The sequence below is a fragment of the Pyrus communis genome, chromosome 14 (assembly GCF_041283825.1).
Source record: "Pyrus communis isolate YQ-2024b chromosome 14, ASM4128382v1, whole genome shotgun sequence".
In the NCBI taxonomy this organism is placed as follows: domain Eukaryota; kingdom Viridiplantae; phylum Streptophyta; class Magnoliopsida; order Rosales; family Rosaceae; genus Pyrus; species Pyrus communis.
Window position 1 is genome coordinate 18612774 of NC_142578.1, and position 22484 is coordinate 18635257.

The following is a 22484-nucleotide window of genomic DNA, read 5'->3' on the forward strand; positions in this document are numbered from 1 at the left end:
AACTCAAGCAGTTTTTTTCTTCTTGGCAAGCAGCATAGACATTGTAGTAGCAAAAGTAGTAGGCTTTAACGTCTCTTTAGTAGCAGAATGATTTCTTCTCAACTAAAGGTCCAGTAAGCGAGCTAACACACCAACATTGCACACCAGCGCCTTAAGCCCTAACCTCATCTATGCAGCGGCCCTTGGTTTTAACCAAGTCGAGCAGCCTAAACCGTGGCCCATGCCACGCCATTTCATCGACCCATGTTGAGCCAGCCATTGGCTCCAGCCAAGCCGTGGCCCCTGCCACACCATATCCTTAGCCCTTGCTAAGCAGACTCATTGCCCTTGCCATTAGACGTGTCGCACCACCTCGACAACTACGCCGTGATAGCACCACCCAAGAAGAAGACAAAGAAAATTAAGTTTTTCTTACCTTGGTGCGACAAGGATAAGACCAAAAACAAATCAACGGAAGATAGTTCTTTGCACGGCAAGCAAATAAGAATTATAGGAAAGGGGGAACAAATATCCTCTAGCTTTCTCTCTTTCTTATAGAGATAAATAATTGCTCTCCGAAGTTGATTTAATCCCCTACTTAAGGTAGGCTTAAAAGGCCTTGGTGGCGATTTATTTCCCTTTCCTAGAAGAATCTAATTCTAAGTCTGAGTGGGAATCTGCATTAAAGTTGGAGATCTTTACACCTACTACCCTTTTCTGCGAATAACCCATTAGATGTGGGGGCATTTGTGAAGCAAAAAATAATCCAAAAAATTATAGAGGTGATACGTGGACTTTTGGGTTAGAATGACAAAATTACCCTCGAGGTACACTGGGATTTCTACGGGCATGCAACGTACAATAACGGCTCAATCAAGGAATAGTCAAAGGTGATCAATATAGTATTTATTCAAATCTCTCTCATCAATCCCTTATTGATTTTATTCAAAAGGTAACTCCCAAAACTCCCTATTTAATTTAGGAATAATTGCCATGTTAATTGCAAGATATTAGTTCACATAATATCTTGCAATTATTCTCCAAATACCACCATATATGGCTGGCCATTCTCCACCCTAAGGGCTGACCACCCTCCTATAAATACCTATTTTATGTCACTAAAATGCTAAGCTATTGGTTACACAGAAACTACTAAACACATTCTTTTCAAAATTTTAACTTTGGCATTGGAGATTCTTCGGCCAAAGCCTCCATTCATCGTTGGTGCGTGAGGCTTTTGGTCTTAATAAAAGGTGTTATTATTTTACAGATGCATTTTCGTCAAATCAAGATATGGCAGAAATTTGCATCCACAACACCTAAGAAGCACATATTTGCCTTTAGTTTAAGTTTCTTGCTACTCTATTGACACTTGGGAAATAAAAAGTTTAAAACAAGAGAAATACACATGAACAAAACCGGTTACAAATTTTTATTAAAGAATAGAATTGGGAGGACACTCGATAGACAATAAGCAGTATATAAACCACATGATCATAGTAGTTGCCGTTATCAGCCAAAGCCCTTTTTCTAAGTCAAAAATGTCAGGCAGATTCATGATATGCTACACTTTTTGCCTACAACCTGAGCCTCTAGTTTATAGTTTCTCGTTTCGATCTGTCTTGTCTTGTGTTGAAGTTCTATGGAGTAGTATCCATGGTATAATGAAAACAGGAAAATATTGAGGTCAGCTGAAAGATCAAGTTGCTTCACCGGGAGGAACCACCATTGTCACGATTCATGAGCTTGAGAAGGGTGCATTTCATGCAAGCATGATGAATGAGATTGTTGTTACGAATAAGCGTAGCCATGAGATTGACCTATGACTTTGCTTTCCACATGTTAATTTTAGCCATAGTAAGGTTGCCTGCGGTGTCGTGACAAAGACGATGTAAACTTTATTTGAATGCTGGAGACTAACCATTCACAGAAAATTGTAACATGTTGCTCCTTGTTTGAGTCATTGCCTAGTGCTTGAATGTATATTTGAATGCCATGTGAAGTTGATTATTTTAAAGAAATATTACAAAAATAATTGTAGGTCTTTTACTCTAACACCATGTTAAGTTGGAGTATTCACCTCAAAATTAGTTGACAACAAGTTGAAATGCTCAAATATTAAGACATTTGATGATCATTTTGTTTAGTCATCTACCTTTAAGGTGGTTGTCTAGTGCTACCCAACTATTAGATGTGGGGTCTGCCCTATTAATCTAAGGGTTGAGGGCGAGTTGATACTGAATCTCTCACCTACTTGATTTATTCTCTACACATTTTTTTTTATAAATCTACTACTATTCTCTCCCCATCTTTTTAATAGGATAATCTACATTACATTCATTTAAATTACACAAAGGGGAGAATTGAATACTGAACCTTAGGAGCAAAGACAAATACTCTTAACTAACTGAGTTACTATCCACTTGCATTCTCCATCTATCATCAATTCCTCTATATACAAAGATGGAAGTTAAGAACTAAAAATTAATAGTTTTTTTTTTTTTTTTTAACAAACGAAATTATCTACACTAAGGAGGTCAGAGACTGTGCTAAGCCTTACAATGGGTTACCAGTAATGTGGTTCAAATTTACCTTTGGCGAAAATTAAACCTAAGATCTCGTACTTACCAGTGAATATGAATACTATTAGATCGTAATACTAAATGGCAAGAAGAAAAATTAATAATTAACAACCATGCCATAATAATTGTTCAATAAAAATGGGAGACTGAAGGAAATTAAACACTTTTAAAATACGAAAATTAAGGAAAGAAAATCGATCAATTTACTTTCTTCACACGTCAGATGAAAAGCATACTTGATATTTAAATCCAACATCAAACAATACGACACGTGTCACACATCATCGCCCCACCAATACCCATGCTTTCACGTGGCATCCAATCCATTAATCCAATATCAAATCAAATTTCCTTTTGTTTTGGGTTGGAGGATCATTCCAAAACAAACAAACAAACAACAAACTAGCGATGCCGCTAAGAACTACGTCTAATTATATTTTATTTTACTTTATATATGAGATATATTAAGTTCGATATCCCGTTAAAATAAATTTAAATTATATTATTGACATGTAATTTTGTAATGCTAAGTCCACTTTTTTCCCGTTGGTATGTTTGTTACAAAAATAAAAAAATAAAAAAAAAACTACTTTCTCCCTCCCTCGGGCCTCTGCCTCTACTTAGCAAACTGAATCAGAGGACTTAGCAACGATACCGCGTCGCATTGCAGCCATGGAGGCGGTACCCATCCCGACGGAAACATACAAGCTAGGGTTTATCGGAGCTGGTAAAATGGCCGAGAGCATCGCCAGAGGAATCGTCCAATCGGGCGTTCTCCCTCCCAATCGCATCGCTACCTTCCACCCTGACGCCAGTCGACGCCAAGCCTTCGAGTCCTTCGGAGTCCATCTCCACTCCAAAAACGACGACGTTCGACCCCTTTCCCGCCCTCCCATTTTCCCTGTTTTTACACTTCTCTGTATCTAATTGGCCGAGTGACTGAAGTTGTGTCGTTGCAGGTGGTCGAAGAGAGTGACGTCGTCATTTTCTCGGTCAAACCTCAAGTTGGTATTTCCACTTTCCATTATCTCGGATTTGTTTGGAAAAATGATTTTAATTGGAGGATTTGATTGTTCTTATATATTGGTTTTTTAATTTATTTTTTATTTTGGTGTTGGACGATTGAAATAATTTGGGTTGATTGTAGAGGTATATGGGCATGAATGTTTTGGTGGTGATTTTGCGATTGTTTACTAGATAATGATATCGTCGCGGTTTTGATTTCGTGCAGTTAAAGATGTAGTTTTGCAGTTGAGGCCGCTGCTTTCCAGGAAGAAGCTGCTTGTTTCAATTGCTGCTGGTGTCAAATTGAAAGATCTGCAGGTCTCTCACTTACAACTCTTCTTGCTTTTATCCACATTGACTGTATGGATTGGCCAAAAACACTCTGTATTTCATTTTTGAACCTCTATCTTCCAATTTTAGTGTGTCAATTTTCATTGTTTTCTATTCAGCTTCTGAAAGGAATCCGAAAGGAAAATGAAATCATTTTCTAAGCATTTTACATGTGTCAACTGCTGATTCCAGTGTTGCACATAGAATAACCAAGTTGTTGAATAAGCTCTATTCTGAGTACTACGTAAGAAAAGATTAACATGGTTGTCGGGCACAAAAAGGCAAGCGGAAACAAGAAAAATACGCAATGCAAGGCATAGCTAAGAGTTTGTGTGGTTATAACTGAATATTACATGTATAACTTTATTTTTTAACACATTATTGCAAGCACATTGGCTAGCCGTACCCCTTCTTCCAGTAAAATTAGCTCCCCTTATTCTCTGTTATTCAACACAGGCCAACCCTCTTTTGCATCCCTGCCCTTTTGCAACTCTCTAGATTGACTATGAGAGGGCTGGGTCAGAGGGTGTGGTCGCAGAATGGCAGAGAGTCAGAAATTAACTTTTTGCAAAGGGGAAAAGGGAGGACGAAAGAGCTGGGATGGGCTAATGTCAGTCTTTCATGCTTATGTAATCTTTTTGACTGCCGAGCGAATTCTTAGTTCTGCCTCTGCCCTATGGATCTGATTAGAAGATGACAGTAAAAGAGGACATTTGTTCCCAAAGAACATCAAGAGTCGCTCTTTTCTTTGTCTAGTTCCATAGATGAATATATCTATTGTTCTGTTCCACGTTTGGTTTCCTTGCAGTGTCAAGTGAATGGAAAATATGATGCTACTCTTCACCAAATTGTAGACATAGAAAACAAAGTAGGATGGGCTTTTTTATTTTGGAGAAATGTGAAGTCGGTTAACTATATAGAGGATAAAATAGCAATAAATAAAACAAAACATACACACTATATTTGATGAACTGGAAGAGCAATATATCATGTGTGCATCAAATGTCATCACCTTATCATCCGTTATTGAATTAAATTTTGGGGACATGCAGTTCTCCTCCTTTGCTTTCCTTGCAAGTCAGTGTCAATAACAGTGTAATAGTCATTAATCCCATTTTTGAATGTGCCAACAACCAGAAAGAGTATGTTGCTGTTTTTACAATAACATTGCTGACTCTGAGAGATATTGACAAGGCATTTCTCTCTTTCCACAACGTGAATCAATTGCCTACACTTACAACAGTTAGCCACTCCTAAATTTAACCTGTTTTCACCCTTCAAATTGTGACTACACAGTAATGAAAACTGAAGTTTCTTATCCCTTGACTTTCCAAATATCTAGAGCCATTTTAGTAATTTGGGGTTTCTACTTTTGTGATTTCAGGAACAGAATAATTTGTTTTGGTCCATTTATCTCTAAATAATTATTGGGTTGGAAGCTCTTAATGCTACCAGGGAGGCGTGATCCAGGAAATGACTTTCAAGTTTCTAATTTGTTTGGAATAAATAATTTTATCAGTTTATACTTTGCAAATAATAATGTGAATTCTTATAACTACAATATATTGTACCTACTATCTCTTGCTATTTCTTGACCTCTGTTCTCTAAGTTCTGTAATACCTACTTGTATGAGCACATCCTTTTCTGTCTTTCTTGATGTCCAGTTTTTCAACTATTTTTTCAACAAAATTGTTCCAACCTTTTCAGGAATGGGCAGGTCACAGCCGATTTATTAGGGTGATGCCAAATACTCCTTCAGCTGTCGGTGCAGCAGCTTCAGGTACTTCGGTTATCCTTTTAATATTTTAGTCTTTCATATTGAATGTTAAAAATGTATGATAATCGTCTTCTTTATGGCCTGTAAACTGTGCTTGCTACAGTGTGATTTGTTTAAGTTAACATGTACAATGCTAACATACAATTATATGGTCCATATAGTTATCAGCTTTTCAGTGAAAGCCGGTAATTCTTTCAATAGCAGCAGATTCCGTGCATCAATTCCTTGCCAATGGCTCGTTTTGAGGAAAAAAAAAAAACTAAAATTTAGGATATAGTGGCCGTTTATGTTGTTAATAGGTTGGTAGGATTTTTTTTTCTTTCTAAAATTATATTTTGTTTTTGTCGAGCCATTCTAAAGTAATATTTACTAAGCTTTATGTTATACTTTCTCTCGCCTAAAGAACTCTCCCTTTATAAGCTTTATGTTAATACTTTCTCTCTTCTTTAGAACTCTCCCAATATAAGCTTTATGTTAATACTTTCTCTCGCCTATAGAACTCCCTATATAAAATATCAACTTTTTGCATACTGAAGAAAAGTATATTTTTAGTATTAATTAGATAAAAGCTTGGAATATGATATCTGGCCACTGTAGATCATGCTGCTATGACATGTGATCGTGACAAGACTTGTGAAATGCTGATTAGTTATGTTTAGTCAATGTATTTTAGAATTCCTCAAGTCTCCCTCTATCTTATGTGCATTTTCCTTGGTTTGTTTTCATATTATTTGTAATTTGGTGTGCCAATATTTGTATAATGGATGAAAAATTTCACACGCCTCTATCTTCTGGTGAAATAGTTTTGAGCTTGGGAGGAGGTGCAACAGAACAAGATGGGGACCTCATAGCTAAAGTATTTGGATCAATAGGCAAGACATGGAAAGCTGATGAAAAATACTTTGACGCAGTTACTGGCCTGAGGTATGTGACTTTGTCTATCATAAAATGATTCTGATCCCTTCACCACTGAAATTAGAGTCATTTTTTTGCCTTTAAAGTACCCTGGCACCCTAGCTTACAGAGAAGTTTTTGGGTTCGTCAACCATTAAGTTTTGTCCCAATAATTGTACCTGTAACGTGAGAGGTGGACTCATAAATTGTGGGTTGATTAATACATTTTATAAACATACAGTGGCAGTGGTCCTGCATATATATATTTGGCGATAGAGGCTTTGGCAGATGGAGGAGTTGCTGCAGGTCTACCTCGAGAACTTGCATTGGGTCTAGCATCTCAAACTGTAAGTCTGTTTGTATTGTTTGCTGGTTTAGTAATCAAGAAGTCATTTGCATCATCAAACCATCACACAATGTGTCTCTATTTCTCACAAACTTTAACAGTATAGATCTCGGTTTCATCAACATTTTGTCGATTTGTTTCTCTTCAATTCCGAGTTGTGAGGAGGTCCGATTCTTTGCGTCTTTTGCCAGGTATTCGGAGCAGCATCTATGGCTTGTCATACTGGGAAGCATCCAGGTCAGCTAAAAGATGATGTAACATCACCTGGTGGAACTACCATTGCCGGCATTCATGAGCTGGAGAAGGGTGGATTCCGTGGAATATTGATGAATGCGGTCGTCGCTGCTGCCAAGCGCAGCCAAGAATTTTCGAAGAGCTAGACATAGATAGTGACATTCTTATTTCAGCACGTATTCCTGTCATCGCAATGAAAACCAGTTTTTGTTCTCTTCCATAGCTTGGGGAGAAAACAAATCGTTTCCAGAGGTAAAATAAGATTAGTAATAATAAACTCATCTTATTGATTTTGTGTTCATTACCGTAGCGCCACGGATGCAATTTCAGGCTCATGTCAGCGATTAGAGTTGAGACTTTTCCCGGCCAACATGTTATTTCATGGCCGACCCTAGGTTGTAGTGCCTAAACCAACCTAGGGTCGGCCATGAGATTTCAAAGGTTGCATCTTGGAGTTATGATTGATTTAGCAATGAGGAGTTATGATTGATTTCAAAGGTAGTTAGCCTTGAAAATCTTGCATTCAATATGGCGTTGTATTTGTTTCATAATTTTAAAAACATGGGTTTTAAAATATTTTACTCTGAGACCTAATTTAGCACTGTATCAAACACTTTACTATTTTTATCCTGCTTAGTTTGAGCTAGGTAGGCCTAACAATTTCGTACACGACCATATAACTCGATACGAAACAACACGAAATTAATAAGTTTTGGGGCTACACGTTAACAAATTGGGTTGTTATCGTATAACTCGATAAGCATTTGTTAAGATAACGGGTTGGTTTAGGCATACACGTGGGTAACCCGTTAACGATAAGAAAAATATTAATTTAATAATTTTAAATTACTAAAAAAACACATTATAAATATATTTATGTGGCAATTTGAGAATAAATTGTGTTAGTACATGTCAATGTTTATTTTTAAAGAATGGTGGTACATTTCAGTTTAATCATACTTGAATTTATAGAGACGACAATAAAGAATGAGAAATAACCATTAACGACAATAGTGAGATATAATGAAGAACAAAGTTTGAGACAACCCATTAATTTTAATTTTCTATTTTCTTAACTGGTCTTATCAGGTCGGGTCATTTTGCCTGTTAATTTTAACAGGTAAAATGATACGACCCTTTAAGAACCTGTTATGATAATGGATATGACACGACACGACCTGTTCACATAACATGCATTACACAAAAATGATATGAATACGACAAACATGACTTGTTTGCCAGGCTTAAAGCCAAGCTAATCCAGCTTGATTGATTTGTTAGTTTCTGTTGCCACATGCACTCTAATTATACACATTCCCTTTGCACTCAAGTTGAAATCTATGTCCTTTAATCGAAATAAAAATGGCTAAATATAGTCATGTTCAAAATTATAGCCTTGCAAAAAATTATTTTTAAATGAACAGTGTCAAGTCATACTCATATACTATCTCAAACCGAAGAAGGTAAATAAAACCCCCTCAATAAAGTATTAGTTTTAAGTTTATACTTAAAATTTTTTGATTAATTGAATTAAACTACATTTTGATGTTTTCAACTCTAGTTGTTGAATTTGAATAAATTATTGCAACTGAGGAGCTGAATCCCAAAAAAGGGCTAACGGGGGGCTACATTTGGTCAGCTTGATACCCCTTTGGTCAAATAATGGTCTGATGAGCTCCATAAGTAACAGCCTAGCCATCGATTAGAGATGAATTTTTAGACAAATCAGACCATGTTTTGGTTTGAAGACAAGACCTTTCTCGGTTAGAGATGGCCCCTAAAGTATTAGAGCTCAAATTGAGGAGGGAAATTTAAGGACCAAAATGAAAAAACAAGGACCAATCTAGGACGGAAAAAAGTTTAAAGGGACCAAAATGAAATAAATCTCAAAATTGTCGAGTGAAAATCATGCAAAAACCCAAAATTATAAGTATTCCCCAACCCTCTCCCTCCAGCCCGGTACCCTACTCCTGCAGCCTCCTCACTCGCTGCCTCCTTCCTGTCACAATGGCGCCACCACCTCTCTCCCGCGGATTGAAGAGAAAAGCCAAGAAGCAGCAAATTCAACAGCAAGACGCAGAGCTCGAGCGCTTCGATTCGCTCCCATGGAACCCCTCTCTCCCCAACGACGACAACGCCTTCACTCAACTGGTCGGCAACAACGAGCTCGAAGGAGGTTCGTCGTGCCATCTCTCTATCCTATTCCATTGATTGAATAGTGATAACGACTTGCGTTTTGTTTTTCTGTTTGGTTACTGGGAAAATTTGGAAAAGAAGATAGGGGAAAGTTGATTTCTGGGGTTTACGGGTTTAAGTTTGCTGTTGTTATATGAATGAATGCAGGTTTCCTAATGCTTGAGGAGATTGATGAGGCCGCATATGGGTTTCAAATTCCTGAACCACAAGTAGCAAATAGGAATAGCAAGGAACACTGTAAGCAAAGTGAAAAGTCCAAGAAGCGGAAGCGCAGCAGCGGAGTTAATGGGGGTGCTGGCGATGGGGTTGAGGCGGATGGAAAAGAGAGATTGGGTAAGGATGATAACGAGCTAAACAAAAAGAAGAAAAAGAAACAGAAAAAGAAAAAGAAGCCCGACGAAGCTCAGAGAATTGAGAATGTTGATGGAAATGGTGACAATGAGGTTGAAGACAAAAGTAAGGATGAGGATGTGAAATCTAAGGAGAACAGGAAGAAGAAGAGCAAGGCCAAGAAGACCCTGGAAAATGTGGAGAGTACAGTTGGTTAGTCCTGTATTTTTTTTTACTTATAGAAAATTTAGTGCTGATTTCGTTATTTTATTTGTTTATGTTTTATTTTCTGCATTGGTGCCGTGCTGTTTGTTAGAGATTTAGCACTGGGCATGCCACGACAAACTTGATCGAATTTGTATGATTTTAGAGCATTATATGGTTCAAAATTGTTTGTGTTACTTATGTTGGGAAGGAGAGAGTGAGATGAGAAGGTAAAGAAGAAACGGGCGAAAGTACTTAAAACTAAAACTAAACAACTATTTGAAGTTGGTTTTGGTTTTTATTTATAGACCTTCCAATATGATGTTTCTCCTCTTCCCCTCATCTTTGCCATCACTCTTTTTACTTTCTTCTTTTATCCATAATTTAAATAACAAAGAATTATGAAATGTGCCCTTAATATGTTGATGGATTGGTGATAATCTCAATTCAATGTTATTGTCAAACATCACTTCATGCATATTAACTGCATTAATGATTATGGAATTAGGGATTTTTTTTTTTTTTTTCCAGAATTTGAACTGCACTTTCATTATCTTTTCTTTGATAAGAATTGCACCTTCAAATTTCAATTGATTGATTTTTCAGGCGAATGCCATGGAGAATTTATTTCTTCTGTATAAAATTTGATGTGTCTTATACTAAGGCTAAACCTACATGCTAGCATGTGTAATTTCTTTACTTTCTGGTCGTGGTTAGCCAGGTTGGGTGGTGAACCACCATTAGGTTGATCACTTTTTCCTGCCACTCTCTTCACTCAAATTAAAATATTCACACGTTTAGTTCAGTTTTTGAACTTATTGTATATTTTCTTGAAGCACATGTAATTTTGACAATGCTTGTTGGACGTGCTATGTTAAGATACTCTCATCACTTTCTGCATTGAAATGTGATTCTAGATGACGATAGCAAAGGAAAAAAAGAAATTGACGAAGAGAGTTTCGATGAAGATGAGTATTATGCATGGCATGAGTTGAGACTCCATCATCTGATCATGAGATCAATATATAGGCTTGGGTTCAAGAACCCAACGCCAATACAGAAAGCTTGTATTCCTGCTGCTGCTCATCAAGGGAAGGTTGGTTAAGGTTGTTATGTAACATTTTTGATGGGCAATGATCATTTCTTGTTTGGTACTCATTAAATTGGTTTATATGACAGGATGTTGTTGGTGCTGCCGAAACAGGGTCTGGAAAGACCCTTGCTTTTGGTTTGCCCATTTTGCAACGCTTATTGGATGAAAAGGAAAAGGCTGTAAAGATGTTTGATGAAAAGGGGGTGGAAGCAGAGAAGTTTGCTCCAAAAGGTCTTCTACGGGCCCTTATCATTACTCCCACAAGAGAACTTGCACTTCAGGTAATTGCCAGTTGATTCTGTTCATGTAATTTTCCACAAAACAACAGTTTTCCTTTTCTGGAAACTCTTTTTATTAAGCATTTGGTTTCTCTAATAAATGACAGTCCATTCCTAGTGAATGAATGATTTTCATTCCCAAATCATGCATCAGGAATCCTACATATATGGCCGACATGTACTCCATATGTCTTTTTATTTCCTTATTTCAAGTTAACATTGAGGGCATGTTTACGTACTTCTTACTTTTATAATAAATGAGAAGGAATGGATATATGATAAACAGCCCACCAACCTACCTTGACCCAGCTACTTCTTCATTCCGTGGTTGTCAGTAATTCCATGTAACTAAAACAAGACATGAGTGTAGGAACTACAAAGGCTTGTATATCAAGTGCCTGAAGTTCCCCTAAATTGTATATCTGAACTAAATGTCCGACGATATAGAAGAAAATGATAGTGTAAGTCCTATGTGCTACATGTGCTTGGTGGAAGAAGCAGACATAGTGGCTAAGTAAATTTGAAGAGAAGCCAATACAATTCGAAGACCCTTGATAATGGCCAAACAAGAAGTCTACAATTCTGCTGCACTCATGTTTAAGCCCAACTTGTGAGCCTAAAAACTTGAAAGAGATATATCTCCTTAATAGTGTTAGATTTGATAACATCAGCCCTTACAATCTGTCATTCCCTTTGTCTTAATTAAGCCACCTCCATGACACAGGTATTGAGGATTTTGTTATTAGGACTAAAATCTTCATGCAAGCAAAGGAGAAGGGCATTACTGTGTTTTGAGGATTAAAGATTTTAGATGCCATTTGAGAACTAGTAAATACACTAAGCAGTAACCTCATATAATTTCTGTAGCTCTCTGTCCCCATGTCATTTTTAGTGACTAGAGAGCATATAAGTTTACCCTGTGAGCTTTCCAAGAGGGACTCTTCTGTATGGTAGCTCCTAAAATATTTCCTGATCTATGCACAATGTCTTGGCGAAATTTTTTCGCATTGCTCAATGCAACAGTGGGAACATGTATTAGCAACCGAAGAAACAACAAACTACTACACTGTTTGTTTTTCTTGCCACTGGTGTTCTTGTGTATATTTTCATATCAGCATGTAAGAAAATGCAAAGTTTGGCTGCAGCCAATGTTAGGATTGTTTGGCACTTATATTAGCATGGCCACAAAAGTTTGTTAAAGGTTCTGAAAAGTGTAATGTATCTCATGGCTATTTTTGCATTATTTGGGAAGCAACAGTTTACTCATGCCTTGCCATATTGTTTTTTAACAGCAATACTGAAATTTCTTTTTGAATCAGTTGAAAATGTGGGTTTTTGTGAACCTTGTTCGATTCAGAATCTGCATGTTGAGATTTTAATGTGAGATTTTTCGATTTTCCTTTTCCAGGTCTCTGATCATCTAAAGGCAGTTGCCAAGGATACTGATATTAGAATGGTTCCAATAGTTGGAGGGATGTCAATGGAAAAGCAGGAGAGACTTCTAAAAGGTAGACCTGAGATTGTTGTTGGGACTCCAGGGAGATTATGGGAACTTATGTCTGGTGGAGAAAAGCATCTTGTCGAGGTCAGTACTGAACGAAGATTAACATTTGCTTAATGCAAGACAAGATGTTGTTTCTCACAATAAATTTTGCTTTTCCCTTCATTTTTTCCCGTTTTGATGCATGTCAGTATTTTCAGTTTCTGAATTATCATTATTGTGCAATGTGCTGTTAGTATTCATGTCTTGTTTTTGCGTGATGATTAAAATAGTAATTTGATTCTCTATAAATTGGACTACTAAAGACTAGACCTAGGAGTTCAAGATTAGTTAGACTTGTTTACATGTGTGTACTGATTGTATTTTCCAGTTGACCAGGCATAACTATGTTACCACGAAGACAAGTTTACCACTACAAAAAAGAGGTGGAAGTAATTACTGAATAAGAAAACTGGAAACATCTTAGGAGGATTGTGAACTCTAGCAGAGCTTGTACGACGTTGAAGTTTTTCATTTGTTTGATCACTCTAAAGTAACTTGTGATGTCATACATGTAAGCTAATATTAATGTATGTAGCCTTGATTGGAAGAGGCTATCCCGTTCTAGCTTTTTCACTGGTCCATATTTTAGAAAAAAAATATGATGACTAGTTGCAATTGTGGTATCAAGTAGTGCTTGTGCTCAGGCTCATTAATGAGCTACATGCATGCGTACACCTTTGACATGTATAGATAAACTGATTTTTGACTAATTTTTTCTGCTTTTGCAGTTACATTCGTTGTCTTTTTTTGTGCTGGACGAGGCTGATCGAATGATAGAAAATGGTCATTTTCATGAAATGCAGTCAATAATTGACATGCTTCCAGTGAGGAATACATCAACTGAATCTCATTCTGAAAATGCACAAAATTCTGTTGCGATCTCGAACTTCCAGAGGAAGAAAAGACAAACATTTGTTTTCTCTGCTACTATAGCACTTTCTCCTGATTTCCGTAAGAAGTTAAAGCGTAGTTCACAAAAACCCAACCAATCAATGTCTGATGGGGTGAATTCTATAGAAGCTCTAAGTGAGCGAGCAGGGATGAGAGACAATGTTGCCATCATTGATCTAACAAATACATCCATTTTGGCAAATAAGCTTGTGGAGTCATTCATTGAGTACGTGCCTTTCACCTCTCCATCTATTATCTGACATGAGGAGCTCTTTTTCATGAGAACCTATCCATCTATTGTTTGACATGTGGAACTCTTATTCATGAGAATACATTTCACCTTACCGACTTTGTCATTTTAGAGTAGTGTTTTCAATTTATTTTTTTCCATTCAGCTCTCTCTCTCTCTCTCTCTCTCTCTCTCTCTCTCCAATATATATATAATATTTATGTATATACTTTCATGCGTACTTCCGTAACATATGCACATAGGCCTGTTGGTGGTTTCGTTAGTAACTAAGTTAATGGTAGGACATCTTACACCTTAGATCCAATATGTAGGTTAACATACTCAATCCATTGTGCATCATAAGTAACCGATTGTAGTTTTTTTCTTGGTACGAAGTGGGGGGAGTGGGTTTGAGCTTTTACTGAAGGTATTAGGATATAAGTACTCACTCCTCTGGAGCTACAAATCTCCACGTAGTATCGTGTACTTAGTTATTAGATGTTTGACCAATAATAAGAACTTCGTTGTGAGATGGCTAATATAGTTTCTGGAAGTGTCTATTCGAAGTCGATTCACTTTATTAATTCAGCCATTTTACTTTTTGATTTTTTTGAAATTTCTGTTTGTCCATTGAATTATGTGAAGCTTAATATGTTTGTGTTTTCTTTATACCTTAACTTGTTTTCTAGTTATTCCGACAAAAGTTGGTCACACAATTTTTAACTTTTCCCGGAACACTAGATATCTGGTAATTTGTCCCCAAAAAAATATGTGATTGTACAATTGATGCCATTTTATTTCTTTCAGATAGGGCTAGTGCAAATCACTTCTATACCTTAGTTTAACTGGTTCATGCTTGGTGACTAGCTCCAGCTAAGGTTCAATGCCTTCATAATGGATGCAAAGAATGAAGGGAGTTTTAACAAAAAGCCTGCGGTATTGTTCACTTTAACAAAAAACCACATTTTTACACTAAAAAGTCAATCCTGGTACTATTCACTTTACTCTTTATTTTGTCCTTATCATTAAAACTCAAAATTTTCAAGCCCTTTTTGTTAGTTTTCCTCAGAATGAAAGTATAGTTATTTTAGGCCTGAGCACAAACTTAATCTCCACGTCACAATTTAGAGTTGAGTCATTTCTATTACGATTTGTTATTGTGTTGGCTTTCAGTTGTCATGTTATTCAAGTATTCCTTTTGGTGTATTTTTGGTGCCTTATTATTTTCAGATTGCTTGTATAAATTGTAGTAGGGTTGATGATTTTCACACATCATTCAAATATTGGTTTGAAGTTACTTATCCCAGTTTTTCTGTCTCCTTGTATTATTTATCTTTTTCTCATTCTGCCTTTTTTGTTTTCTCCTCCTGTAATCTTTTTCTCTTTATTTTTTATTTCCTTCATTCTCCTTTAGTTTATCTTCCTTTCCTGCATCCTTGTTATTTTATGATAGGAAGCAATAATATATTTTCCTAAATTACAAGAAGATATGGGCAATAGGTCTTTCAGTGATCAGACATAGATGCTCAAACAGTGAATTCCTCTCCCTGTTTTCGTTCATTTGTACATGTGAAGCCTGGTCATCTTTTGCCTTGTTGCCTTCCTGTCATTTGCTGATATCCTACACTAAGTTTGCACTGTATGTATATGCTTAATAGTAAGAATGTGAATCCCAAGAAAAGGTCCTTGGAAGGCGAGGATTGCTCTTTCTGCTAATGCAGACCTCGGAAAGGTGGCTCCCTTTTTGGCTAAAAGAGGACCTGATAACAAACAATGACATCTCAGAAAGCTAATTCTCTGTACTTTCAGTCTGCTCTTGGCTCGCTATGATGCCTACAGTTCATGTTTTCCTTTTTCTAAAAAAATAAAGAGATTTTTCTTCCAATGTGTTACCTAATAGCTTTAGTGGCAAAGTAGCGGTCTTCTTAAGACATGGAGTGCTGTTTGCTCCAATGCAGGCCTCAGATTGTCTTCTTTCCTTTTTTAAGAGAGGACATGATAACAAATAATGGCATCTCAGAAAGCCAGTGCTTTGTATATTCAATCTGCTCTTGGCTCACTATGATGAGTACACTCTTTAGTAGTTTCCTTCATCTTAAAACAAGGGAAGTTTTGTTACACCAAGTTACTTTGTAAAGGAGTCTTCACAAGATACCGAGTGTTGTTTCCTCTAATGCAGACCTAGGAAGAGTGTCCCTTCTTTTGACTAAAAACAGTGCTCTCTACTTTAATCTGCTCTTGCCTCACTATGATGCCTAGACTCTTCATATTTTCCAAATGTTTATAGAATAAAGAAAATTTTCTAGTACAGACGTACGCAAGTGTTAAATAGGTCCTCTTTGGACACTGAGTGTTGTTTCCTCTAGTGCAAAGCGTGGAAGGGTGTCTACTTTTTTGTGGAGAGGACCTGATAACAAACATTGGCATATCAGAAAGCCAGTGTACCTTCAATATGCTCTTGCCTCTCTATTGTGCCTGCACTCCTTCGTGGCTTCTTATTGCCTATGAAATGAGGAAACTTTATTACTCAGTTGCCTAATAGTTGTATGTATGTAGTTAAATCTTGTATTATAGATTCATTTACCTAGGTGAAATTGTCAGATCTTGATAAGTGTCATGGGAGATTAATAGATTATGGATGTTTATGTTTCACTGAAGTCATATTAGTTACAAAGTCAAGTGATTATTTTTTATTTTATTGAAGTATTGTTGCACCCTTTTGCAAAATTTGGGTAGGCATTGGCTTTTGTTATGATACATCATGAAGTTTTCCTCAAAGCTTTTTACTCGGTGTTATTGTTAGCACCTAATCATGTGGTTGATATTCCAAATATCAATTTGAGCGAGATGACTACTTGGATTGTGCTATACAGTTGCTTAGCCATTTCTTTTTGTCTCTCTGGTTTTAGTTCATGAGCCTTTCAGTGGAATGTTACTTAATCATTTTAGAATTGCAGATGCAAGGAAGAAGATAAAGACGCCTACCTGTATTATATTTTAAGTGTTCATGGACAAGGTCGCACAATCGTATTTTGTACATCAGTTGCAGCTTTGCGACACATATCATCACTCCTGCGCATTCTTGGCATCAATGTCTGGACACTTCATGCTCAGATGCAGCAGCGAGCTCGCTTGAAGGTTTGACTTTCACTTTTCCAATTAAGTTAAATAAGGTTGTACCAGATATATATTGCGAAGAAAAAGTTATGTTTAAATTTTATTGCTGAGAGACAAATTCAGATTTGCGGTGTAAGTTTTGGTGATGTGAATGCTTCATAAAGATTGTTTGTATTCAACACTACTAAAATGGTTATTTAGGAAAGAAAATTTGAATTTCAACATTTTCAGTTCAAGTTTTTGAGGACCTGAAGGCAGTAGGTATTTTTTTAATTATTTTGCATTTACTATTATTAGGGGAGGGGGAAGAGTTCGAAACTATTACAATAATTTAGGGGAGGGGGAGTTTCGAACCCGGGACACATGGGTAGAAACCCAACATCCTATCCACTAGGATATTGGACCACATGCCACTTGGTGTAATTTAAAGAGAGCAGTTATATGAATAAACAAATACCTATTTTAAATTAGTATAATTCCAATGAATCAAACTATGAAATGCAAAGGGATTCTTCTTTTGTTTTGTTTTTTTTTTCTTTTAGGTACTTTTACAATCATCTTACCAAACCTGCTAGAGTTCAATCTGAAATGTGTAATTTTTTGGCCTAGCCAACATGACTACGGACAGATCTGATGGCTTTTTTCCTTTCTCCTTTCTTTATGATAAACGATCGTACACGAATAGTAAACTGTTACTATTTGTTTTCTTTTTCATACTTGGTAAAGAGGATGAAAATTTGAAAGGCTTCATCGAAAAATATTGTTATTGTGAACTTCCTACATTGTACTGTGCTTGGAGCCACATGGAGATGCAGACATAATTTTCTGTTTAGTTATGATGATGTGGTATTTTCTTTCTTTGGATACCTTTGATTTTGTGTCAAAACTCAAAAGTATATCCTGATTCTAGATCCCTGGTTATGGACTTGAAGGCTTACCGCTCTTGATGGTGCTGAATGCAGGCAATTGATCGTTTTCGTGGAAATGAACATGGTTTACTTGTGGCCACTGATGTTGCAGCAAGAGGCCTGGATATTCCTGGTGTTCGAACTGTTGTTCACTACCAGCTCCCACATTCCGCAGAAGTAAACATCTGGATGCTTTTTGCCATGTTTGATGAGGTCCTTACATTTTCTGACTGGGCTGTTTTGTTCTTTTTCTGTTCACTAGGTTTATGTTCACAGAAGTGGTAGAACTGCTAGAGCTTCTGCTGATGGGTGCAGCATTGCACTAATTGCGCCAAATGAGACCTCCAAATTTGCTTCATTGTGCAAATCATTTTCCAAGGTAACATTACATCAAGGAAAAATTAAGGAAAAATTAAGTGCTACTTTGAATTTAGCAGTGACAGCACTTAATGTTTTCAGTCTGGTTTCTGTCCACAGTTGTCCTTATTATGTTTCTTCTTCTGTACCCAGGAAAGTTTTCAGCGATTTCCCATGGACAGTGCATACTTGCCTGAGGTCATGAAACGGTTATCTCTTGCACGTCAAATAGACAAGATTATGCGAAAAGATTCCCAGGTATTTACATCAATTTAGATTGTTACTGTGCAATTCTAGTGTTCAATGGGGCTGCAAAATTGGTTGGTCCTGTCTGACTTGGCCTGAGGCATGAAAGGCTAGGCCTTACCCACCCTAGGGTTCCACCCCTAAAGACTTCGCGCCAGCACCCAGCGCATTTATCCACTCAAGTGAACAGTAATAGACCTTAATGAATAGTAATAGGCCAAAGCATCTCCACCCCTAAAACAAAAAATAGGCTGGTCAATTTTATTAAAATATTATTATTTTTTATTATAAAATAATAAAAATTAATTATTTTATTTTTAATTTCTGTCTTAAAATTTTTTTTTTGGGGAAAAAACGTGGACCGTTGATGTGTGATCGAACGGTTCAGTTTAAAAGTGAAATTCAAATTTTTTTTACTGTTGGAAATCCAATGGTCTAGAATAACTAGCCGTTGGAAATCCAACGGCAGAAATTGGGCCACGTCGCCCACCCGGGGGAGATGTTAGTGCGCCTGTGCCGCTGGGCCCCGCCTCTGATTTTGTTGTCTGCTACTCGTGCCCACGCGCCACTCGCCAGGTGCAACAACACAAATGGCCCGGTCCCAAGGTCTGTCAAAAATGGGCTGGTCTGGAGACCAGCTTGGGCTGGGTGCCAGGCAAACGCACGGGCTGGAGTGAATTGACAGGGTGCCAACCTGGTTTTTTGACTGGGTGCTGGGCTGAAATTTCTGACCCAGATGAGGAAAAGCTTGGCCAATGCCCTAGTCCAAACGATTGAATGGGCCATAAGAACAAGCCTAGAACTCACAAAGCTTTACCTGACTTTTTAACATTTTTTTTAATTAAAAAGTCGACTAGTTAAATAGTTAAATAATCTAGATTATTACTATGTGAACTCTCCTTAAACACCCACCCCCCAAAGAAAACGTGAATCTTTTTTGTCAACCTAAATATCGAAAATGTCAGGTATATCATTTGTACATTAAAATTTATTAAATGATATTATGTTAAGATGAAGGCTAATATGGTATTAAACAAACTCTTTGCATTACTATCTCACATACCATATCTTATCTCTCTCTTATTTGTAACTTCCATCTCACTACAGAAACGTCTATCACATTGCTCATTCATTACATGGGTGTGAATGTGATGTTTCTAGTCTAGAAATAAGTTGCTACTAATATTTGTTGAACAAATACAAATAACTTAAGGTATCACTGTAGAATAATTTATTCTTTAACAAAACTATATCTTATAATCTAAGGATAACATAAATATAACATGTTGTAATGTAAGACTCAACCCAATAGGCACAACACAAGGCCCAACCAAATAGGCCTTGTGTTGTGTCTAATGCTGTTTGAGCTGGCTCTAGCTGAGTCTCAATCAACTCGATATGGACTGTCCTGCTTTTGTATGCCATTGGACCGGCTCCATGCATCATTCATGCCTGATCAATAAAATAACGTGGGTTGGAAATCATACCTTGGGTTAATTTTTAGTCCTAATGAAACCTATTATCTCGTAACTGGACACTGGTTGCGTTGATTGAAGAGGGTATTGAAGCATTGATTAGTTATTCCCACACAAGCTTCTTAACCGGTATCATTCTATTGGTCCTTTGACTTGCTGGGTGTTTGCTGTTTTTCTTTCTTAGATTAGAAGTTATTAATCTGCTAATTCTTCTTTCTTCTTTGTGCCTTACCTGCTCTGCTGTATCTAAATCATTACAATCATATTACTCTCTCTCTTTTTTTTTTTTTTTTATTTCCTTTCCTGTTTCTCTATATTATGTTTCATCTGCATGGCCTTAATTTTCGAGTCTGCTCTTAATTCCCCTTCATGTCTTTTATTAAATTTTCTTGTGATGACTTGTTTATTTTATTTTTCAGGAGAAATCAAAGAAAAATTGGTTCGAAAGAAATGCAGCATTGATTGAATTAGTTGTGGAGTATGATGACAGTGAGGAGGAAAGGGTGAAAAGTCATAAGCAAAAGAAAGCCAGCTCTGCGAGTTTAAAGAAGTTGCAGCAGGTTGCTAATAATATGAAGATTCTGATTTCTGAAAGTGCCTCTTATGATTGTTAAGTATGCATAGTCTACAGTTTGGAGCTATATCAGCTGATCTACTTTTGTTTGGAAACACAGGAGCTCAAGATGTTACTTTCGCGCCCATTACAACCGAAGTCATTTTCACATCGTTATTTGACAGGGGTAACTATCTCAGGATCTTAAATGACTTTCTTCCTTTTTGATGGGAAATGATCTTATTCACTTTGACCTTTTCTAGAAGCTAGTTGTTAATCTTGCCAGAATGAGTTTTTCATGCTATCATTTTGTTTAAATGTAGAAACAAAAACTAATATCCATGAAAAGAAAGATGAGTTACAAGGAAAGATAGGATATCAGCCTAAAGCTTGACTGACAGCGAGAGCATAACATTCAACTCAAAACACCCACCTAATAAGATTAATTGCATTAAATGGAGTATCCTCGAAATGGTCTGAAAATGAGTATAGACTGTTTCGCGAAGGAAGGGCCAAATAATGGTGACTCATAATTGAAAGGCCATTTAATGTAGAATTAATCACTTCTGTTTGTAACCTGACATTTCTTAATAACTTTCTCTTCCCCATTTGGGGTTTTCGAGAGCTTTGGAATTGAACTAATGATTGGTTGGCTCGACCAAATAATATGAGTATGATCTCCACCAAGGGTATTTTGATTGATACATATATAACTTTATAAGGGGATTCAGCATTGTTGTGTTTGCACCTATGGCCACTAATCACATTAGTTTTGTGCACATGAGATTGATCCTTTGTTTTATTATTATTTTCTTAGGCTGGTGTTTCACCTTTCCTGCTACATCAATTCGAAGAATTGGCTAAGCAAAAATTTGGCGATAGCAGTGACTCGGGAGATAAGAAAAGAAGCAAATTGGTAGTAATTGGTCAGGATTGCGTGGAACCACTCCAGGCACTTCGGAGTGCTGGGCATGAGGTAGTACCTAGATGCTATAGTCAGTCTGTACTTATTCTCCTTGTGATCTGATTTTAAAGTTTTATTGCATGAATAGATGATGCATGATAAAATATAATTACCATAAGATTATCGGCAGATGTATGAGAACGTGATATTGAAATTACTACATGAAAAATTTTTGGAATTTACTTTCATTTAACAAACTTTATTGCGGTGAATAATAAGCCTTCAGAGTAAGATCTTTCGTTTTCTATTTTATGTCCGTTTGGTTCCAGTATTTTATACTCTCTCTCTCACTCAGGTACACATTGATGGGAAAGAGGTGGCTCAAAAGCGAAGAAACATGGTGACTTTGAGGAGGAAAAGAAAAGAGGAGAAAACACGTACATTCTTCTTCCCTTTTCTTTCTGTGTGTTTTTGGGTGGAGGATGTGAGGGGTGGTTGGTGTTTAGCTTCTGTGGGCTCTGTTTGACTCTGTTGATATTGGTACACCTTTCAGGTTTGAGAGATCAACGGAGAAAGCGGAAGAAACAGATGAATGAAGGAGATTGAGCTGAATGGCTAATTGAAATTTTGTAGCTCTGACGCTGATAATCTAGGTCAAACTACGTATCGTAATTGTAAGTTCAGGAGTAACTTCCTGGCCTTATATCCTAGGACGAGTTATCATCTCAAATTTGTTCTAAGATTGTGAATTAAGAATAATGGAGCTCCAAGTAAACGACGGCAATTTCCTCATTGTGTTTTGGTAATGTAACGTGCTTAATGAGCATGCAATGCAAGCTTTTCGAAAGGCGAAGTGCTTTTAATGCCGCTATTCGGGTTATCATTTCAGCTTTCAGTTAGGTATTTTTCATGCTGTTACTTAAAGAGTTGTGGTAACAAAAACTCACGGTTCACAAAGGGACGGCACTAGAGGTACATCTCAACTGGATCTGCCAAAACTGACCCCACGAAC

The 22484-nt window shown here is 36.9% G+C and overlaps 2 protein-coding genes across 2 annotated transcripts; both read left to right on the forward strand.

The window, feature by feature from the left end:
* Positions 1 to 3117: 3117 nt before the first annotated feature.
* On the forward strand, positions 3118 to 7438 carry LOC137713097 (pyrroline-5-carboxylate reductase). The gene is made up of 7 exons (XM_068452353.2): positions 3118 to 3431; positions 3521 to 3569; positions 3793 to 3884; positions 5605 to 5677; positions 6478 to 6598; positions 6810 to 6915; positions 7106 to 7438. Exons 1-7 carry the CDS (start codon positions 3234 to 3236, stop codon positions 7292 to 7294), a joined length of 828 nt encoding a protein of 275 aa, XP_068308454.1. The 5' UTR covers positions 3118 to 3233; the 3' UTR covers positions 7295 to 7438.
* A 1623-nt stretch (positions 7439 to 9061) lies between these two features.
* Positions 9062 to 22319, forward strand: LOC137713250 (P-loop containing nucleoside triphosphate hydrolases superfamily protein). Its single transcript, XM_068452542.2, has 15 exons — positions 9062 to 9324; positions 9492 to 9887; positions 10796 to 10974; positions 11058 to 11252; positions 12658 to 12834; positions 13521 to 13909; positions 16870 to 17050; positions 17992 to 18114; positions 18200 to 18316; positions 18448 to 18552; positions 20435 to 20575; positions 20690 to 20755; positions 21386 to 21544; positions 21828 to 21909; positions 22026 to 22319. The coding sequence occupies exons 1-15, from the start codon at positions 9156 to 9158 to the stop codon at positions 22076 to 22078; spliced, it is 2532 nt and encodes an 843-aa protein (XP_068308643.2). The 5' UTR covers positions 9062 to 9155; the 3' UTR covers positions 22079 to 22319.
* Positions 22320 to 22484: the final 165 nt, after the last annotated feature.